General features: G+C 56.0%; 2 protein-coding genes across 3 annotated transcripts; one reads left to right on the top strand and one right to left on the bottom strand.

Moving 5' to 3' along the window:
- Window positions 1-1,340: 1,340 nt before the first annotated feature.
- On the bottom strand, window positions 1,341-11,704 carry KIF7 (kinesin family member 7; the record flags this gene model as incomplete). Of its 2 annotated transcripts, none has more annotated exons than XM_082290366.1 (18): window positions 1,341-2,028; window positions 2,231-2,380; window positions 2,473-2,671; window positions 3,139-3,345; window positions 3,547-3,762; window positions 4,064-4,240; window positions 4,718-4,843; window positions 5,040-5,237; window positions 5,353-5,555; window positions 5,858-6,013; window positions 6,313-6,419; window positions 6,702-6,904; window positions 7,314-7,538; window positions 7,678-7,815; window positions 8,114-8,645; window positions 9,207-9,618; window positions 9,869-10,069; window positions 11,404-11,704. In XM_082290366.1, 18 exons carry the CDS (start codon window positions 11,702-11,704, stop codon window positions 1,643-1,645), a joined length of 4,137 nt encoding a protein of 1,378 aa, XP_082146492.1. In that variant the 3' UTR covers window positions 1,341-1,642. The 2 variants fall into 2 exon arrangements, with proteins under 2 accessions (XP_082146492.1, XP_082146493.1); XM_082290367.1 differs by having other exon boundaries at window positions 1,341-2,025.
- An 814-nt stretch (window positions 11,705-12,518) lies between these two features.
- On the top strand, window positions 12,519-14,466 carry LOC309578154 (ras-related and estrogen-regulated growth inhibitor-like protein; the record flags this gene model as incomplete). Its single annotated transcript, XM_082290568.1, has 4 exons — window positions 12,519-12,657; window positions 13,072-13,125; window positions 13,391-13,467; window positions 14,026-14,466. 4 exons carry the CDS (start codon window positions 12,519-12,521, stop codon window positions 14,449-14,451), a joined length of 696 nt encoding a protein of 231 aa, XP_082146694.1. The 3' UTR covers window positions 14,452-14,466.
- Window positions 14,467-15,658: the final 1,192 nt, after the last annotated feature.

Genomic DNA, 15,658 nt, shown 5'->3' with positions numbered 1-15,658 from the left:
CCACATTTGTGTTCTAACCCCATGAAGAGAGCAGGAGCTGTGGTTCAGTGCCTGAGATGTAGCCTACAAGGGGCTAAAATAGTGCATAATATTGGAAGGGCTGAATTTTTTCCCCTGGGATAGTGATCTGTTTGTGCATAGCAGGATCTTGGGGAAGTCACCCCACTGTGTCTACTGACTGCACAGGAATTGGAGAGCTATGAAGATGGTGTGAGGTCATCCTAAAACAGGGCATGGGAAACCAGAGGTTTGTTAGGTTGCTTTAAGGCTTTGAGGGGCTAGATGGGATTGAGTGGAGCTTCTTTCCTGGACATACTATTCGTTGCAGGAAAGCTGTTCGTTTCCCACTGGGAAGAGGGGTGGAATCCTGTGCTTAACAGGGATTGTTTTGCTTCTGGGAGAGCTGCACCTGCTTCAAGGACGTCGAGTGACAAGCATGGAGCTCTAACTCTACTACTTCCAAGTAGGATGGATTTTTTATTTTCCCTATTGAAGATCTTTGTTTTCAACAGCAGGAAGTAAAGTCTCTGAACTTAATCTTGTGCAGCTCAGCCACAGCCAGAGCCCTCAGTAATATCCCCGCTCACTGTGACACCACTACAGGCAAGGTCAATGATGCAGGAGATCAAAAGGTGGTTCTTAGAACAGATGCTGGCTTTTAATGTGCTGTGTTACCCCTCAAGTAGTGGTTGTGGTAGCTGTTCTCATGACTTCAGGCTGAAGCAGTGGCTTGTTTTTAGGGTCAGGTAGTCAAGCAGCCCTTTGTCCCTGCCCCTTGCCCTTCTTAAAGCAGATCTCTGGGCTTTCATTTCTTGCTCTGCTGGAGTTAAACTTACGTCCCCCTTCATGAGCTGTCAAGATGCAGGATTATATTTAGTCTCCCTTAAATCCAGACTGAAGTTCTCTCCAGAATATTAAAACCCTGCTTAAAAGCAGCTTATAGGCTGCAACAGAAAACCAGAACCACTGAGTTATCATGGATGTTTCAGACAATTCTGCTGCTGGCTGGAGATGCTCTTCCTGTGGCAATTTAATGTAGGAGGCCTACTCGATCTGGTTGGGACTACTTAAAGCAGGTATTTAGACATTAGGGCAACACTGTGACAGCAGCTGACTTCCCATGCAGTGAGATTTAAATACAACTCCTTTCCTACATAGCTGGAGTACGTGGCCCCTCCGACAAGTGACCATTTCATAAAATTCACTCTGCTTTATTAGAAAAGTTATAGTAGAAATGTAAAAACCTCAAAGTTACTACAAAAATCTATGTACAAATTCTGCAGGACTGCAGAGCATCTCCCTCTGAAGCTGCCAGGGCTGAGCAAACCCTTGAGCTGAGGATTCCAAATTGTAAACAAGTTTTTAGTGTTAAGAGGCCTGGAAGGAAGGTGTCTCTTGCTTCACAGTGTTTAAGCTGCTGAGGGAGCAGAGAAAAACTCCCATCAGTGCTGCCTGGACTGGCAGCACTGTGGAGAATGTGGAGGCTGGTGCTCCCACACCTTACACCCTCAACTCCCTTAGGGTGACCAGTCACATCTTTCTCAGGCCTCTGAAATGTAACAGGGTCGTAGTCAGGCTGGCGTGCGGGGTCAGCAACACCCGCTGCTCCCTGCCCGGTGCCAGGTGAGTGTGAAGGCTGTCTCTAGAGCGGGTTTTTCCTCACATCTATCATGGCTGGGTGATAAGGCACTGGGCTCATGTTCAGGCTGGCTCTGCGCAGCTCCCGGCGGGGTTTGGGAACAGGAGCCAGGCTCCGCGCTGGCTGCAGCTCGTGGGGCTGCCCCGCTCTCAGCGCCTGCTCTGCGTCCCTCTGCCGAAGGTCACCGGGGCTCTCGGTGGGCAGCGAGGAACGCCTCCAGGTCGAGGGCAAAGGGGCATGCACCAGGTCCCTGCTCTCATCCCTGGCCCGAGGGCTCTCTTCAGCGACAGCTGGAGGCATGGGCTGTTCCCTGAGGCTGGATTCCTCACAGGTGCCGAGCTCAGGGGCAGCTCTGTCCCCAGCCCCATGAATGCTTCTCTCCATCCCTGCTGGGAAAAATTGAGGGTACAGTGAGGTGAGTATCAGGATCCCTACTTTCCTCATCAAAGTTGGTGCCTGTATAGCAGTTGCTAAAGGACCTATACGTGCACTGCTCTGGACTGCTCCAAGCTCTCACTGCCAGGCATGGCAACTGAAACTCCATTTTAACTTGGCAGGAACAGCAAAGCCCTAGCCTGTGTTTCCTCTCACCTTTGGTCTGTCCAGGATGGGGGTTCATGTTACTCAGTCTCTGGTTCAGCTCCTGGTTTGCCCACATGTAACGGCTCAGCTCCTTTTCCAGCACCTGAATCCTCGCCTCATACTGCAGCTTGCTGCTGGCCAGCCCCTCGTCCATGTGCTCTACAAGAAAAAACAAGGCTATTCCAGCCTGGGCATCCTGTGAAAGACCAAAGCAGTGGCACTGCTGCCCGTTTGGGCAGCTGGGGGGTTACCACGGCTCTGCTGCAGCAGTAACTGCATGTTCTGCTCGTGCTCCTTCTGCTGCAGGGTGAGCTGGCGATCCATCTCCAGGCGCTGGCGCTCCACAGCTGCCTCCAGCCAGTACACCAGCTGCTGCTGCTCCTCCAGCTGCATCTCCAGCTCTGAGAAGGCAATGTGCTGCCTGTGCTGATCCTCTCGCAGTGTCACCACCTGGGCAGGGCCCAAGAGGAAGGAACACTTCAGCTCCTTCATGCCTGGGAAGATTTCCTGCCCCACTGAGTCCCAGTCAAGTTAGTTTTTTGGTACAGCTTACAGAGGTTAGTACTGCTGGGATGTCAGAGCTGCCTCGTGGAGGGAAGAGCAAGATGTGGCTGCACTGATGTGGCAGAGCCACTGCAGGGATCCATGCATCCTATGACTAGTTAAGCCCCTTTCCCAGCTGGGGGTCATGGTGCTGTGGCTTTGTGGCCTGAGTATACAGGAAAACTACAGTATGATGCAAGGAGAAAGCTTGAAACTGAGGAAAACAAGAGTTTGGTCAGATCATAGTTTCTGTTAACAAGTGCTTTCAAGCCGTGTTAATTTCATTATGTGTTCTGGTTGGCTAATAATGTAATCACTAAAAGCCAGTAAATGAAATACAGCTCCCACCAGTACAGAAGGCAGTTGTCTCCCACCTTGTCAAAGTACTTGCAGAGCAGAGCTCGTGTCTCAGAGGAGGAGAGGTAGCTGAGCTTGGCCATGAGGTTCATCTCACACTGGGACAGCAGGCTGGCCGAGGCCCGCAGGACTCGCTGCCTGCACGTGATGGACTCATTCTTGTACTCAATGGCTGCATCCAGAGCCTCGATTGCCTCATCCAGCTGGAACAAGATCCGTTCCTCCTGCCAGGGCAGAGCTGCAGTTACTAGGGAGCAAAGGGTTTGCTCTGTCTCACCCTGCTCTAACCTTGTCATCGCAATAGCGATGGTGGGAAGCTGGGATATGCACTGTTTGGGATGCGGGGGAGCATCTGCTAATGACCTTGTGCTCAGGTTTTTACTTCTCTCCTACAACCTCCTGCTCCCCAGCCCCAGCAGAGGTACCTCTGGGGACAGCAGGGTGCCCTGACGCAGCTTGTTGTCGAGCTCCAGCCTCTGTTTGAGCAGCTGGTCCTTCTCCTGGCGCAGGCTGTTGATCTCCTGGCGGATCTGCTGCTGGTCGTGGGCACTGCCGTGACGCAGCTGCCCGTTCTTCTCGCTCAGCTCCTTTTCCAGGTGCTCCAGGCGGCTGGACACGCGCACGATGTCATCTGTCAGGGCCTGCAGCAGAGGATGCTCAAGGGGAGCTACTCTGAAGGCAAGTCAGGCCCTCAGCCCCGTTCTACTTCCTCTGTAGGTCAAGTGACCCCCAGGCAGATATAAGCCAAGGGCTACCAAACCAATGAGCTCAGAGGCACAGCACAACCAGTCTTCCATAGAGACAGAGTTCCCACCCACTTTCCAACACCACCTAATCCTGGCCTGCAGCCCTCTGCCAGACCCAGGATGGCACCTACATCTTCCAGCCTCCACCTCTGCTGGAAATAAAGCACGGGGTTGAGGTGTCACACTCCTGTCCTACCTGGCTGGAGCGCAGCCGTTTGCTCTCCAGGCCATTCTTCTCCTGCAGCAGGGCTTCCTTTTTGGCCACAATAGCTTCCCGCTTCCTCAGCTCATCTTCCAGCTCATCCAGGGCCCGGCGCTGCTCAAGAACTTTATCCATCTCCATGTCCAGCCACTTCTTCTGTTCCTCAATTTTCTGATGGAGGGAGAGGCAAAAGGCATGTGTGTGTGCAGACAGCAGCAGCAATGCCCAGGACTCCTGGACTAAAGGGCAGTGGGGTTGAGATCAGAACAAAAGTCTCAATTTCATCTCTGCTAACCCCTACAGCCCAGACTCCGCTGGTTTTATCCTTCCAGCTCCTCCAAGAGGCAAAGCTAAACTAAATTCCCAGCTGTCAAGGAGTTCTTGGAGGGCACATCTCCCACCACCCTTCTGCTAGCAGACAAAATTTCAAAGCTTCTTTACCAATGCCAGGATTTAGGAGAGATCCTGGTTCTGGGGGTAAGACAAGATCTTAAGTCCTCTGCTACTAGATGCAAATGACACTATGGACTGTCCTTCTCAAGGGCAGGATGGGCTCAGGTCCCTGTTTTCAGATCTCCCCCATCAGCCTGCAGTCTGCCAAGCATCCCCTCTGAACAGGAATGCGGAGGCAAGGCTTGCTGTCTGTACCTGCTGCTGCTCCAGGCTGATGACAGAACCATTGCTGCCACTCCGCCGCTTCCTCTGGAAAGCCGCAATTTCCTCTGTTTTGATGCGCAGGATTTTCTGGTGCTGCTCATGCTTCAGTTCCAGTTCCTGCGTGTGAAAAAGCAGCCATGAGCATGGAGGGAGTGGGAGGTGTGAGGGCTGAGGGACAGCTTATGTTCTCCTCTATCTCTTCGGATGCTCTCCGTCTTCACGCTCTCCGAGAAAATCGCAGACCACATCAGAGCCCACCCGCTGTCATCCTCACAACCACCACAGAAGCACAGCTGCTCCTGCCCTCTCCTACCTTGACTCGGTGCTGTCCCTTGTGCACCTCAGTCTCCAGCCGCCGTTTCTGCTCGCTCTCCTCACGCAGCCGCCGCTGCAGCTGCCCCTGCTGCCGCCGCATCAGCTGAATGTTCCTCTCCAGCTCCTGCACGCGCTTCTCGCTCTGTGCCGACAGCGACACCAGCCTCTCCGTCGCCTGCTTCTTCCTGCACAGAACCTGCCGGAGGGTGAAAATCATCCTTGGCCTCGGCATCTCCCTGGTGCCCTTTGCAGAGACGCCCCCAGCTCTGCCCCTGCTCAGCGCCGGGGTGGGCAGAGCCCTTCCCCCTCACCTGTGCCTTGCTCTGTGCGGCCGCCACGCGTGTGCGGTACTCCTGCAGCTTGCGCTTCTCCCCGGGGTCCCATGGCTCTTTGCCCTCCAGCTCCTGGAGCTGCTTCTGGCTGTCGCTGAGCTCTGTCCGCACCTGCTCTGCTTCCTGCTCCAGCTCACTGATCTTCTGGCTGTACTGCCTGTTCAGAGCCTGGGCGTCCTTGCCTGCAACACAGTCCCCTCTCTCACAGCCAGGATCCTGACCCTTTCTCCCCCTCCCCAATTATTTCTGGCTACAGACACTGATTGTTCCCTTTCCTTCAGCCACTCCAGAGAAGCAAGAAACCAGTGGGAAGGGTTTCTGTCAGCTGGAGGGATGGGCAGACAAGGCCCTGCTGCTTACAGGGGAAGAGACTGAGCACAAGCAACACAGGAAGAGAAGATGAGGATGGAAGCAGAGACCAAGCACCAAGAGTAGGAGCAGGTTTAATGGGAAGTGGGTGCGTATCCCACCAGTAGCTCTGCACCTGTCTTAATGAGCTCTGTGATCAGCTCCTCTTTCATGCGGATGTTGATCGCCAGCTCTCGGATCTTCTGCTGTGCTTGCACCAGCCTCCACTCAGAGTCCTTCCCTGGCAGGCGCTCCCAGGAACCAAGCAGTGACTCCCGCTTCCCACAGACTTCTGGAACACAGATTCTCAGGTAAGGAAAGTCGTATCTTAGCAGCTGGGTGACAGAAGGGTGATCTGTTATTGGATCTGTAGCCAGAGTCTGGCACAGCATTGCCCAGAGTCACCGGAAGCTTCCACCAAAACACACACCCTTGCCAGACCCTAGGAGTTCAAGTTTCTCCCTAATAAAAGCAGCTGGACTGTCAACTGCTCCATTTTTGTCCTCTGGGCTCAGGTGGGACATCAACATTACCCAGTGAAGCACCGCCAGCCCAAGGAAGATTGTCCAACAACCTGTGGTTGCTACTTGCCTTTTGACAGCTCCAGCTGCTCCTCCTGAATTGAGTGGGCATTGCCTCCACTTGGCTCCTCACTCAACTTGAAAATCTCTTTCTTGCTCAAATTTTGGATCCCATTTCTAGAAGGAGAAGCAAATTAATCAGTTTGGTCTGGGCAGTGCTAAAGTTGTTCCCAGTAAGGACCCTTATGATCAACAGGATTCAGGAGGAGATGGAAACAATAGCTGTGGTCAGGAGAGATGGTAATTAGCTCCCCAGGGAGCAGTGAGGTGTCTGGGCAGCATCACTGATCCCTCAGGCAGCATTTGCCCCTACATCAGACATGAGGGCAGAGCTGCAGCAGTGGGACAGCCAGCTCACTGCCCAGGGCACTGCACAGGGCTGGGACAGCCCCAACTCACCGGCGCTGGGACAGGGACCGTTTCCGTTCCCATTCCTCCAGCTCCTCTCCCGAGGACAGTTCTGATGGCTTCTCCAAGTCCTGGCTGAGCTCCCTCCGCAGCACCACATCTCTGACCTCAGGATCACTAGTCAGGCACTGGGTGTGATTCGGCTGCCAGCCTGCCGGCTCCTCCTTCTGCAAGGAGGAGCTGCTGCTGAGCTTCTGGGGCACAGAATTGGAAAGAGGAAACAAGCTGTGTGAGAGCCAGTGTTAGAAAAAGCGGCTCCCAGCTGAGCATCGCTGCTAGACATAAAGAAAGGCAACAAAATGGAGCTGAGTGTATTTTCAGGAGAACCGGTGTGTTGCCAGACCCAGCTGCCTGTGCTTCTGCTGCTCAGACACTGAACAAATCTGGGACTCACCCACAACATCAAAATAAAAGCCTCAGTTTTGAAGCTGGGCTGTTTTTGCCAGGGCTGTAAAACTCTGGATTTGAACACTGAGCACAGTCCTCTGGACTACGCTTCTGACAAGGGTCATGTTCAACATAAGGGAAAAAGCAATTCCTACAGTGGGGAGCAGACAGGTGAAGAGGCAGCAGTTCTTCGATGGCACAGCCTCGTGCCCTCACCTTCTTGCAAAGAGCTCTTCCCATCTGCTCAGGAAGAAGCCCCGAGGGAACCCCACCAAGGCCATGGGATGGGGCAGCATCCAGTGGGGCTGTGTGAGGTCTCTGGCTGGCAGTCACCAGGTGAAGATTTTCCAGCAGTCCTGGCACACACAGGTTTGGCATTGCCATCTCCAAGCGCACATGCAGCTCTGAGATCTTATCCTGCTGCTCCTGCAGTTTGTCACTCTAGGAAACAATGAGAAAAATATGGTTGCACACGTTGATCTGAGACCTACTGCAGAGGAACCTGAAAGCTGGGCTGAGCGCCCCTGGGCAAGGAGAGGAGTGGAGCAGGTCCTACAGAGAGAGCAGAGCCCAGAAATACCTGCAGCTTATACTGTTCCATAGCATCCTCCAGGGCAGCCAGGAAATCACGGTTCTCCTCCTCCAGGCGTTCCACTTGCCTCTGCAGCTTGGCCACTTGCTCGTCTTTGATGGACTCACACTTCTTCTCGGTGCTCACCTGCTCCCCAAAATAAAAGAGAGGCAGCATCAGCATCTACCTTGGCCCTTCCCATGCTGAACTCTGTAAGGACACAACAGCTCAGCAGACTCAGATTTTTCCTGTAAAATACATCTCAGCTGCAGCTGAATCCAATTTCTCCCTCCCTGCTGGGATGATCATGTCTTTCTGCCTCCCTAGGGCCTCCTGGACAGGTTGCTTCTCCTCCCATCCCTCTCCTGACCCTTCCATCATGCCACGCTGGGGCTGCTGTGGCCATGAGACGAACCCAACCTCAGAGCTGTAACACCCCCATTACCTGGGCTTTTGCCAGCTTTGAGCCTTGTGCCTCAGCGCCCTGATCTTCCATGGAGGTGCTCTCAATGCCGCTATCCAGCCCGGCTGAGGTCAGCTCGCTCCTCTCACTCTCCACCGCGCACAGCCACTCCTTAAGGCGCAGCACCTGCTCCACGGTGAGGTTGCTGTCCTCCTGGAGCTCCATGAGCAGCCGGTACGCGGCGTCGGTGCAGGTGCGGTAATGGGCGCACTCGGCCAGCAGCCGGGCCGTGGCGTCCGGCGCGCAGCGCTTGGTGCCGGCCGAGCGGTGGATGATGCGGGTCTCGGAGCGCTGCCGCTGCTCCAGCGCCTTCTGCAGGTTCTTTATCTGCAGGTGGAGCTCCTCGATGTGCTCCGTCTCCTTGCGGCAGTTCACCACCGCCTTGTTCTGGATGTTCTGAGCCCGGTTGGCGTAATTCAGAGTGTTGAGGCTCTCGTCGAAGTCAGAGGATGATGGGCTGACACAGGCTATCATCACGGTCTGGGCGTTCCCCCCCAGAGAGTCTTTCAGGATCCTAAGGGAGAGCACAGGGATTAAAATCGCGGAAATGCAAAGTAACACAGGAAACAGAAGGTTTTCAACCCTTTTCAGAGGTTAAGCTGAAGGAAAATGATGGCCTTGCTCTGTAGGTGGTTTGGCACTAGTGAGGTGAGTGGAATCATTAAGCAGAGGATTAACAGTTTGCACCACGGCAAATTTCCATCCACGTAACTCCTCAGGTTGGGAGCTCCCTGACTCTGTGATTGCTGCTAGGTATGTGCTACCAGGGCTCCTGCTGGAGACTGCAAAGGCCACCTGCTCGAGCAAAGAGCTAACTGTGGACCATGAGCTGAGCCTACTGTAAATAGTTTTTATTCCTTGCCCGGCAGGAAGGGCAGGATAACCCACAGCAACACCTCAGCTTCAGCAGCACGACTCATACAAGCCTCATCTTCTCCAGCACTGCAGTGAGCTAGGCCTGCCACTTCTATCCTGGCCTCATTGCTCCTCGAGATTCCCTACACAACAACCCGCAGAGAGGGCAGACCTGTTAACTGAGCCCGTGAGACGTGGCAAGTCCTGGTCCCAGTGGTACCTGGTAATTTTGGAGTCTCTGTATGGGATGTGGGTGGTCTTTCTCCGAGGATCTCCCAAGGCACTGATGACGTTGCCCAAGGCCAGGAGGCCGCAGTTGATCTGGATGCTCTCCTTCAGCCTCTCCCCTGTGTTTCCTGTCTTCACAATTCGCTCTGAGCCCGCCAGATCCACAAAATGAAACTTGGACACCAGGACCTGTCCGGCGGCGGGGACAGCAGGGGGGCGGTGGTGCAGGGGCAGCCGGCCAGCCCCACGCCGCTGCTCCATGGTCACTGTGAAGATGGTGTGCGAGCGGCTCGACTGCCTGTTGATGTGGGTGGCTCCCGTGTGCTTGGCTGTGTTCCCCATCTCCAGCAGGCTCAGCACCTCGTCCAGCCCTTCCACTTCTGACTCCTTCACACCGCAGAGCACTGCAAAGCAAAGGCAGCTGCGGCTGGGAGGGATGGGCTGCCCGAGGATGCAGCTCCTCTGCACAGCCTGCTGCTGTCACTCTGCCTGTAGTGGGCCTTGCCCAGACCGGCTTTCAGGACTAAACACAGCAAACTGCTGCAGGAGACAAAGGGATGGAGGGAGAAGACCTGGCTCTGCCTCCATGGGTAGATAACCAAACTCTGGCCTACAACATGGGGAGAAAAGGAGCCCGCGCACAGCCACACATACCAACGTTCCCCTTGTCATCCTCCCGGATCTGGATGTCTTTGCTGGCTGTATCCACCTGCAGCAAGTCCCGAAACTCCTCCTTGTACACTTCCAGGTAGGACACTCGGACTGTGTAGTCGATCAGGTCATTCTCATCGATGAGCCTGAAGGTCTCAGCCATGGCTCGTGGGATGATGCCCTGCTCATCCTCATTGATGGAAGCTGGCAAAGAGAGGCACACGCTCACGGAGAGCAGGGAATGTCCAGGGAGCCCACGCTGGCTGGGGACAGAGCTGTGGTCAGAAGCCTGCCTGCAGCACACGTCAGCTGGAAAGGAGCAGCCTCACAACTCTCCCACTGCTCAGCCCTCACAGCCTGGGTTAAACATCCCACAAGACCTCTGGGCAAATCCTATCCCACTGCTGTGCTGGATTCCAGCAAAGCTTCCTGTTTCCAGTCCTTCCTCAAGAAGGAAAAAGCACCTAGCATTTTAGTGAGTATCAAACACCATGTCTGCAGCTACAGTGTGCTGTGCTTTGAAGCCAACATGACTCTACAACTTTTTCCAGCTCCAAGAAGGGGTTTTTTTGATGCTTGCAACTTGCTTGTATCTGACCACAGCACTCTGCTGCCTGAAGTTTAAATGTTTTTCCTTTTGTCTCCAACAGCCATGTAAAATGGCAATTTCCAAATTTGGTGCAATGATAGCCTAAAATGGGAGACTGAAAACAGAGGTAGATTAAAAGTATGAAACAATTTAGTGTTTACAAATAATGCAATTAAGTAAAGATGACTGAAATATTTACAGTACATCCTCTGTAAGAAACCACAATGCCGTTAAACCAGAATGAAGAAGTTTCCTCTTTCTCCATTTCCTTCATATAAAGAAACTAACAGGATTAACACTTGCAAACTTCCCTCTCCTTCAGGTTTATTTCAGGACCTAAGACTATCACCACCACCTCCAGAGCTGGTGGAGGACCAGGTCCTGTCACTTGTCCTGCAGTGAAAGAGGAGAAACCTACACACTCTGATCTCAAATGTGTCCACGGGGGTTGGCTGCAGCAACAAAGGTAGGGGGGAAGAAAAGGCTGCCGGGGGTACGGGGCGGGGGGGGGGGGGGTTGGCTTGAGCTAGAGGGGCTGGCAGGGTGTGTTTGGGAGTGACACTGGAAGTGATGGAGATGATGATGCAGTTGGGCTCGGGTAGAGAGAGCAAAAGTGCTGAAATGGGTGTGGACAGCAGCACCGGTGAGGCTGGTGGGTTGGGAGAGATGGCTGGGATAATGGTGGTGTGGGTGGCTTGGCTGGGGATGGAAGGAGATGGCGATGCGAGGCTGGTGGGGATGCTGGAGGGACAGGGATTCTGGCGAAGCAGGGACGCCGGCGGAGCAGGGATGCCGGCGGAGCAGGGATGCCGGCGGAGCAGGGATGCCGGCGGGACAGGGATGCCGGCGGAGCAGGGATGCCGGCGGAGCAGGGATGCCGGCGGGACAGGGACGCCGGCGGAGCAGGGATGCTGGCGGGCACGGCGCCTCCGGTCCCGGCGAGACTCACCGACGCTGGCCTCCCCGATGGTGTAGGTCTTTCCGGAGCCGGTCTGCCCGTAGGCGAAGACGGTGGCGTTGAAGCCGCGGAAGAAGGCGCGCAGCAGCGGCTGGACGCAGGCCCGGTACACGGCCGCCTGCCCCGCCGCCTCGGGCAGCACGGCGGCGAAGCGGAACCGGCGGCGGCCCAGCGCCACCTCGCCGGTGGTGGCATCGCCCCGCAGGCAGGGCCGGTGTCCCCGCAGCGCCTCCCGGGGCAGCAGCGGCCGCACCCGCACCGCCACCCGCACCGCCGCCGCCTCCGCCGCCATGGCCGCGCCGGGCGCGCCGCGATGGCGTCAGCGGCTCCTCCCGGCGCCGGGAGGGAGGGAGGGAAGGAAGGAGGGAGGATGCGGCCGGTCCTCGCTGCATCCCGGGGAGAGCGGCCGGCGGCAGCGGGGGACGCTCGTGGGCTCTGGGGGTTGCGCGGCGGCTCCCCGGTGCTCCCGAGGAGCTGCGTCACTCGGGAGGCGCTCCATCACTCTTGGGATGCTTCGCCACTCACAAGGGGCTCCGTCCCTCGTGAGATGCTTCGTCACGTGCGAGACCCCGTTAATCGTGAGGTGTTCCATCTGTGGTGAAACACAGTTCCCCCACCCGTGAGATGCTCCGTCAGGCACGAGGGACTCGCATCTCTCGTGAGCTGCTTCATCGCTGACGAGACACCCCAGCACTTGTGACACTCCTCCACTCCTCGCAGACATTCCCACGATCACCGTGGGGAAGGGAGAAGGGGCTACGTGGCCCTGCCGAGGCACAAAGTGCTTGAGGTGGAGGCGTGGGCACCTCCTGGGATGCAGTTTGCGGAGCAGCTGGTGCAGACAGCTGGTGCTTCCCGGCCGCCCGCCGTGCTGGGGGCTGGCAGGGCCGGCTCAGCCACTGACGTATGTTCAGGACAATCTGAGCGATGACAAAGTTTTTCATCCGGCTGCCTGCAGTTCCCTCTGCACCGCCCCTGCGGCTGCGGGGAGGGGTATGGGGCCTCGTGGGTCCCCCGGGTGCCGTGGGAAGCGCTGGACTGTCGGCTGTGCCGAGCGGAGTTGTACACACGGCTGGGACTGCCGGAGGGGCACGGCCACGCTCGGCATGGGGCTCCGGCTCCCACTGCGCCGCAGCACCAGCTTCACCCCCGACCACCCTGCCCTCATGGAGGTGCCTGGCCCCACTGCCCTGAAGATGGAAGCGAACGTCCTTGTCATGGGAGCAGACAACGTAGGGAAATCAGGTGAGAACTGACCGTGAACTGGAACAGGAGATTCCCAGGCTGAAAACTGCAGCGGTGTTTGGAGGACGAGTGGCAGGGAACAGCCCACGGAGCAAATTGATGAGATGGGGCTGAGCCCTGGGGTGCAGCTGTGATTCAAGGTGGGGAAGCTGAGCACAACCTTGTAGGCAGCCGGTGAATGACAGGGGAAGGTATTTTGCACTGAGCTGCAGTTTGCTGATGCTCCGGGTCATGCTGATGCTTCGGTTCGTGCTGTGCCTCTGCTGCACTCACAGACCTGCTGGGGGAAACTCAGAGGTCGTTCTTGCTTGTAGGAGTTTACAATGGGATGGTGCCTGACTCTGCTCTGGATTTAGAAAGGAGAGTCCTCCAGGTCTAGGGTTATTCTGATGATTCCTGTCCTTCCCTCTGCAGCTCTGACCGTGCGTTTCCTGACCCGGCGCTTTATTGGAGAGTACGGAGACATGGGTGAGTGCCAGGCCAGGTCCAGGCCAGTTCCCAGTAGGGACTGGGGTTGAGAGACAACCCTGCTTCTGCCTGTGGGATTTCATTGCAGCCTATCCTCTCCTGCCTTTCTCCAGAGCCTTTGCCTGCTCCCAGGGGCTCAATGTTGTATTTGTTCAGTGACCCATCTGTTTGCTCTGGAACTGCTTCTCTGGGGTGCAAAAGGTCCAGGGTGGCAGCTGGTGACACCATGAAGATGACTATTTTTTTTTTCTTTTATGGGGGGCAGAATTCATCTACAGCCACAACCTGACTGTGGATGGCCGAGAGATTCTCTTCCACATCTGGGACGTCCCCAATTCCCAGGTGAGAGGGCTCCACTCCTATCACCCGCTTCTACCCCAGGGACAAAAGACCCCTTTACTGGATGTTACCTATGGGGAACCACAGGCTGGGAGGTGCAGTTGAGCAAAGCTCTCAAATCAGAGTTTCATAGGCGACGGAACCCTTCTCACCTGCCAAGCACAGGGCAGCAGTGTTGCTGACAGGGTAACAATAGTTACCTTAGTCCAATGGCCCTCTGGCTGAGAACACTGGAGGTGAAGCACTGATGCTAATATAGGACTGTGCTAAAGAAGTGCAGGTGCTGTTCTGAGGTCCCCACACTCTTACCACCTACAGCCTGCAGTGCTTGGCAGCTGGGTGAGGGTTAGGGTTAGGGTGTGATGCTGAAAGCTGAATTGTTCCTCCGTGGTGAGGTCTGCCAGGTACTGCTCTGCCCTCCTCAGTACTCCTCTTTCTCTCTGCCCTTTTGCTGTTCTCTAGCCGTCCCTGTCCCGCCAACCTCAGGATTACCCTCTTCTAGCAGGCAGGCGTGGAGGGAGGGGGCCCGATAAAACAACCCTTCCTTTCCTCTTTCCCCAGGAGCAGGCAGAGGATGGCTCCTCAGAGGAGAAGCGAATCCAGTGGGCAGACAGCTTTGTCCTGGTCTACAGTATCTGTGACCGTGCCAGCTTCAACATCCTGCCCCTCAAAATCCAGTTCATCAAGGCAGCCAAGGAGGGGCAGAGCCAGGAGAAAGTGCCCATTGTCATTGTGGGCAACAAACGGGACCTGCACCACCAGCGGGTGGTGTCCAGCGAGGAGGGGCGGCTCCTGGCCCTCTCTTTAGACTGCGGTTTCTATGAGGTGTCTGCAGCTGAGGCTTATCACGGGGCCCTCATGGTCTTCCATGGACTGGCCAAGCGTATCCCGGACACCAAGCTGGCTCTGAAGAAGGGTACAGGGATCCGTGGCATCGTCAAGACCATGTCGGCTGTGTTTGCCCGTAAGCGAACGGACTCCCTCTGAGCTACTGCACGGATGTTGCTGCCCTCTGTGCTGCCCAGCTGGGCCCAACCTCCTCACTGGGTGCCCATGGAGATGGTGTGTGTCTTTCCATGAGTGTGACGGGTTCCTTGCTGTCCTCCTAGCGTCAGGGTCTGGGTGTCCTGCCATGCACAGCCAGTGCAGCTGAGGACTGTAGTGTGTTACTCTTGGCTCTGCCATGGGACAGTCTCATCTCTTTGCTGTACCAGCTTTTTAGGTGCCTCCTGCTTTCTTCTCCTGTCCTCCAGCACTGGAAAATGTGGGGTGATTTTGCCAAAGCTCCAGGCAGCAGCATCCCTAGCTCCTGCAACAGGACTGCCCAGGCTGTCAGTGAGTAGGGAAGAGATCCTGCTTTTGTACAGCACACGACTCCCTGTCTCTCCCCTCCTACCCTGGGATCCTTATTCCTCTTTAACACTCATCAGGATCCTCTTCAGTAACCCTGGAGCACCCATGAGCTGGAGAGGAGGTGGTTTCTGCGCTGAGGAGGCACTGGTAGTTCCCACGTCTCACACACCGTGTGAGAGTGTCCCAGAGCCCACGGCACTGGCAGTCCTGGAGCATTTTGGTGAGGGCTTGTGCTTCCCATCCCCCTGCCTTGCTTTTGAACAGTCCTGCTCGTGGCCTTCTCCCCCACAGCCTTTCAGCGATCGCAGCCGTTTCCCTTGAGCGGGCGAGTGCTGTACAGGCTGTGCCTGGGAAAAGCCAGGCGCGGGGCTCGTTCCCAGGATGGGGATCGCACCACGCGCCTTCCCAAGCCACTCCTTCTGTAGGGCTGCCAGTCCCCGGGGAGGAAAGGAGGTGGGGAAAGGGGTCGCTGGGCTCCTTGATGAACCCTTCTCCTGCTGGGAGGTTTTTCCCTGCCTCTCCCAATCCCTTCCCTTTGAGCCCTGGGAAAGCAGTGTGTTGGAAGAGGGTTTGTGCGTGCTGAATGGACACTGATTTCTCTGCTGTGTTCTTCTGGAAATGCAATAAATTGTCTTTGGCAGGAAGCCCCGGCTCCTTGGAGCTGTGAATTTGTACTTGGGGCATGGGAAGAGACACGTACCGTGCTGGGCATGAGCACCCACTATTCCTGTGGCAGCTACCCACAGGGAATGTAACGGGATGTTTCCCACACCCGCTCCCCTGGCCCTGAGTTGGGGGTCTCACCCCACTCTGTTGCCTTGGTTGGGTGTCTCACTCCCAT

This window comes from Coloeus monedula (assembly GCF_965178545.1).
Source record: "Coloeus monedula genome assembly, chromosome: 14".
NCBI lineage: Eukaryota > Metazoa > Chordata > Aves > Passeriformes > Corvidae > Coloeus > Coloeus monedula.
This window is presented reverse-complemented; position numbering and strand designations above follow the sequence as displayed.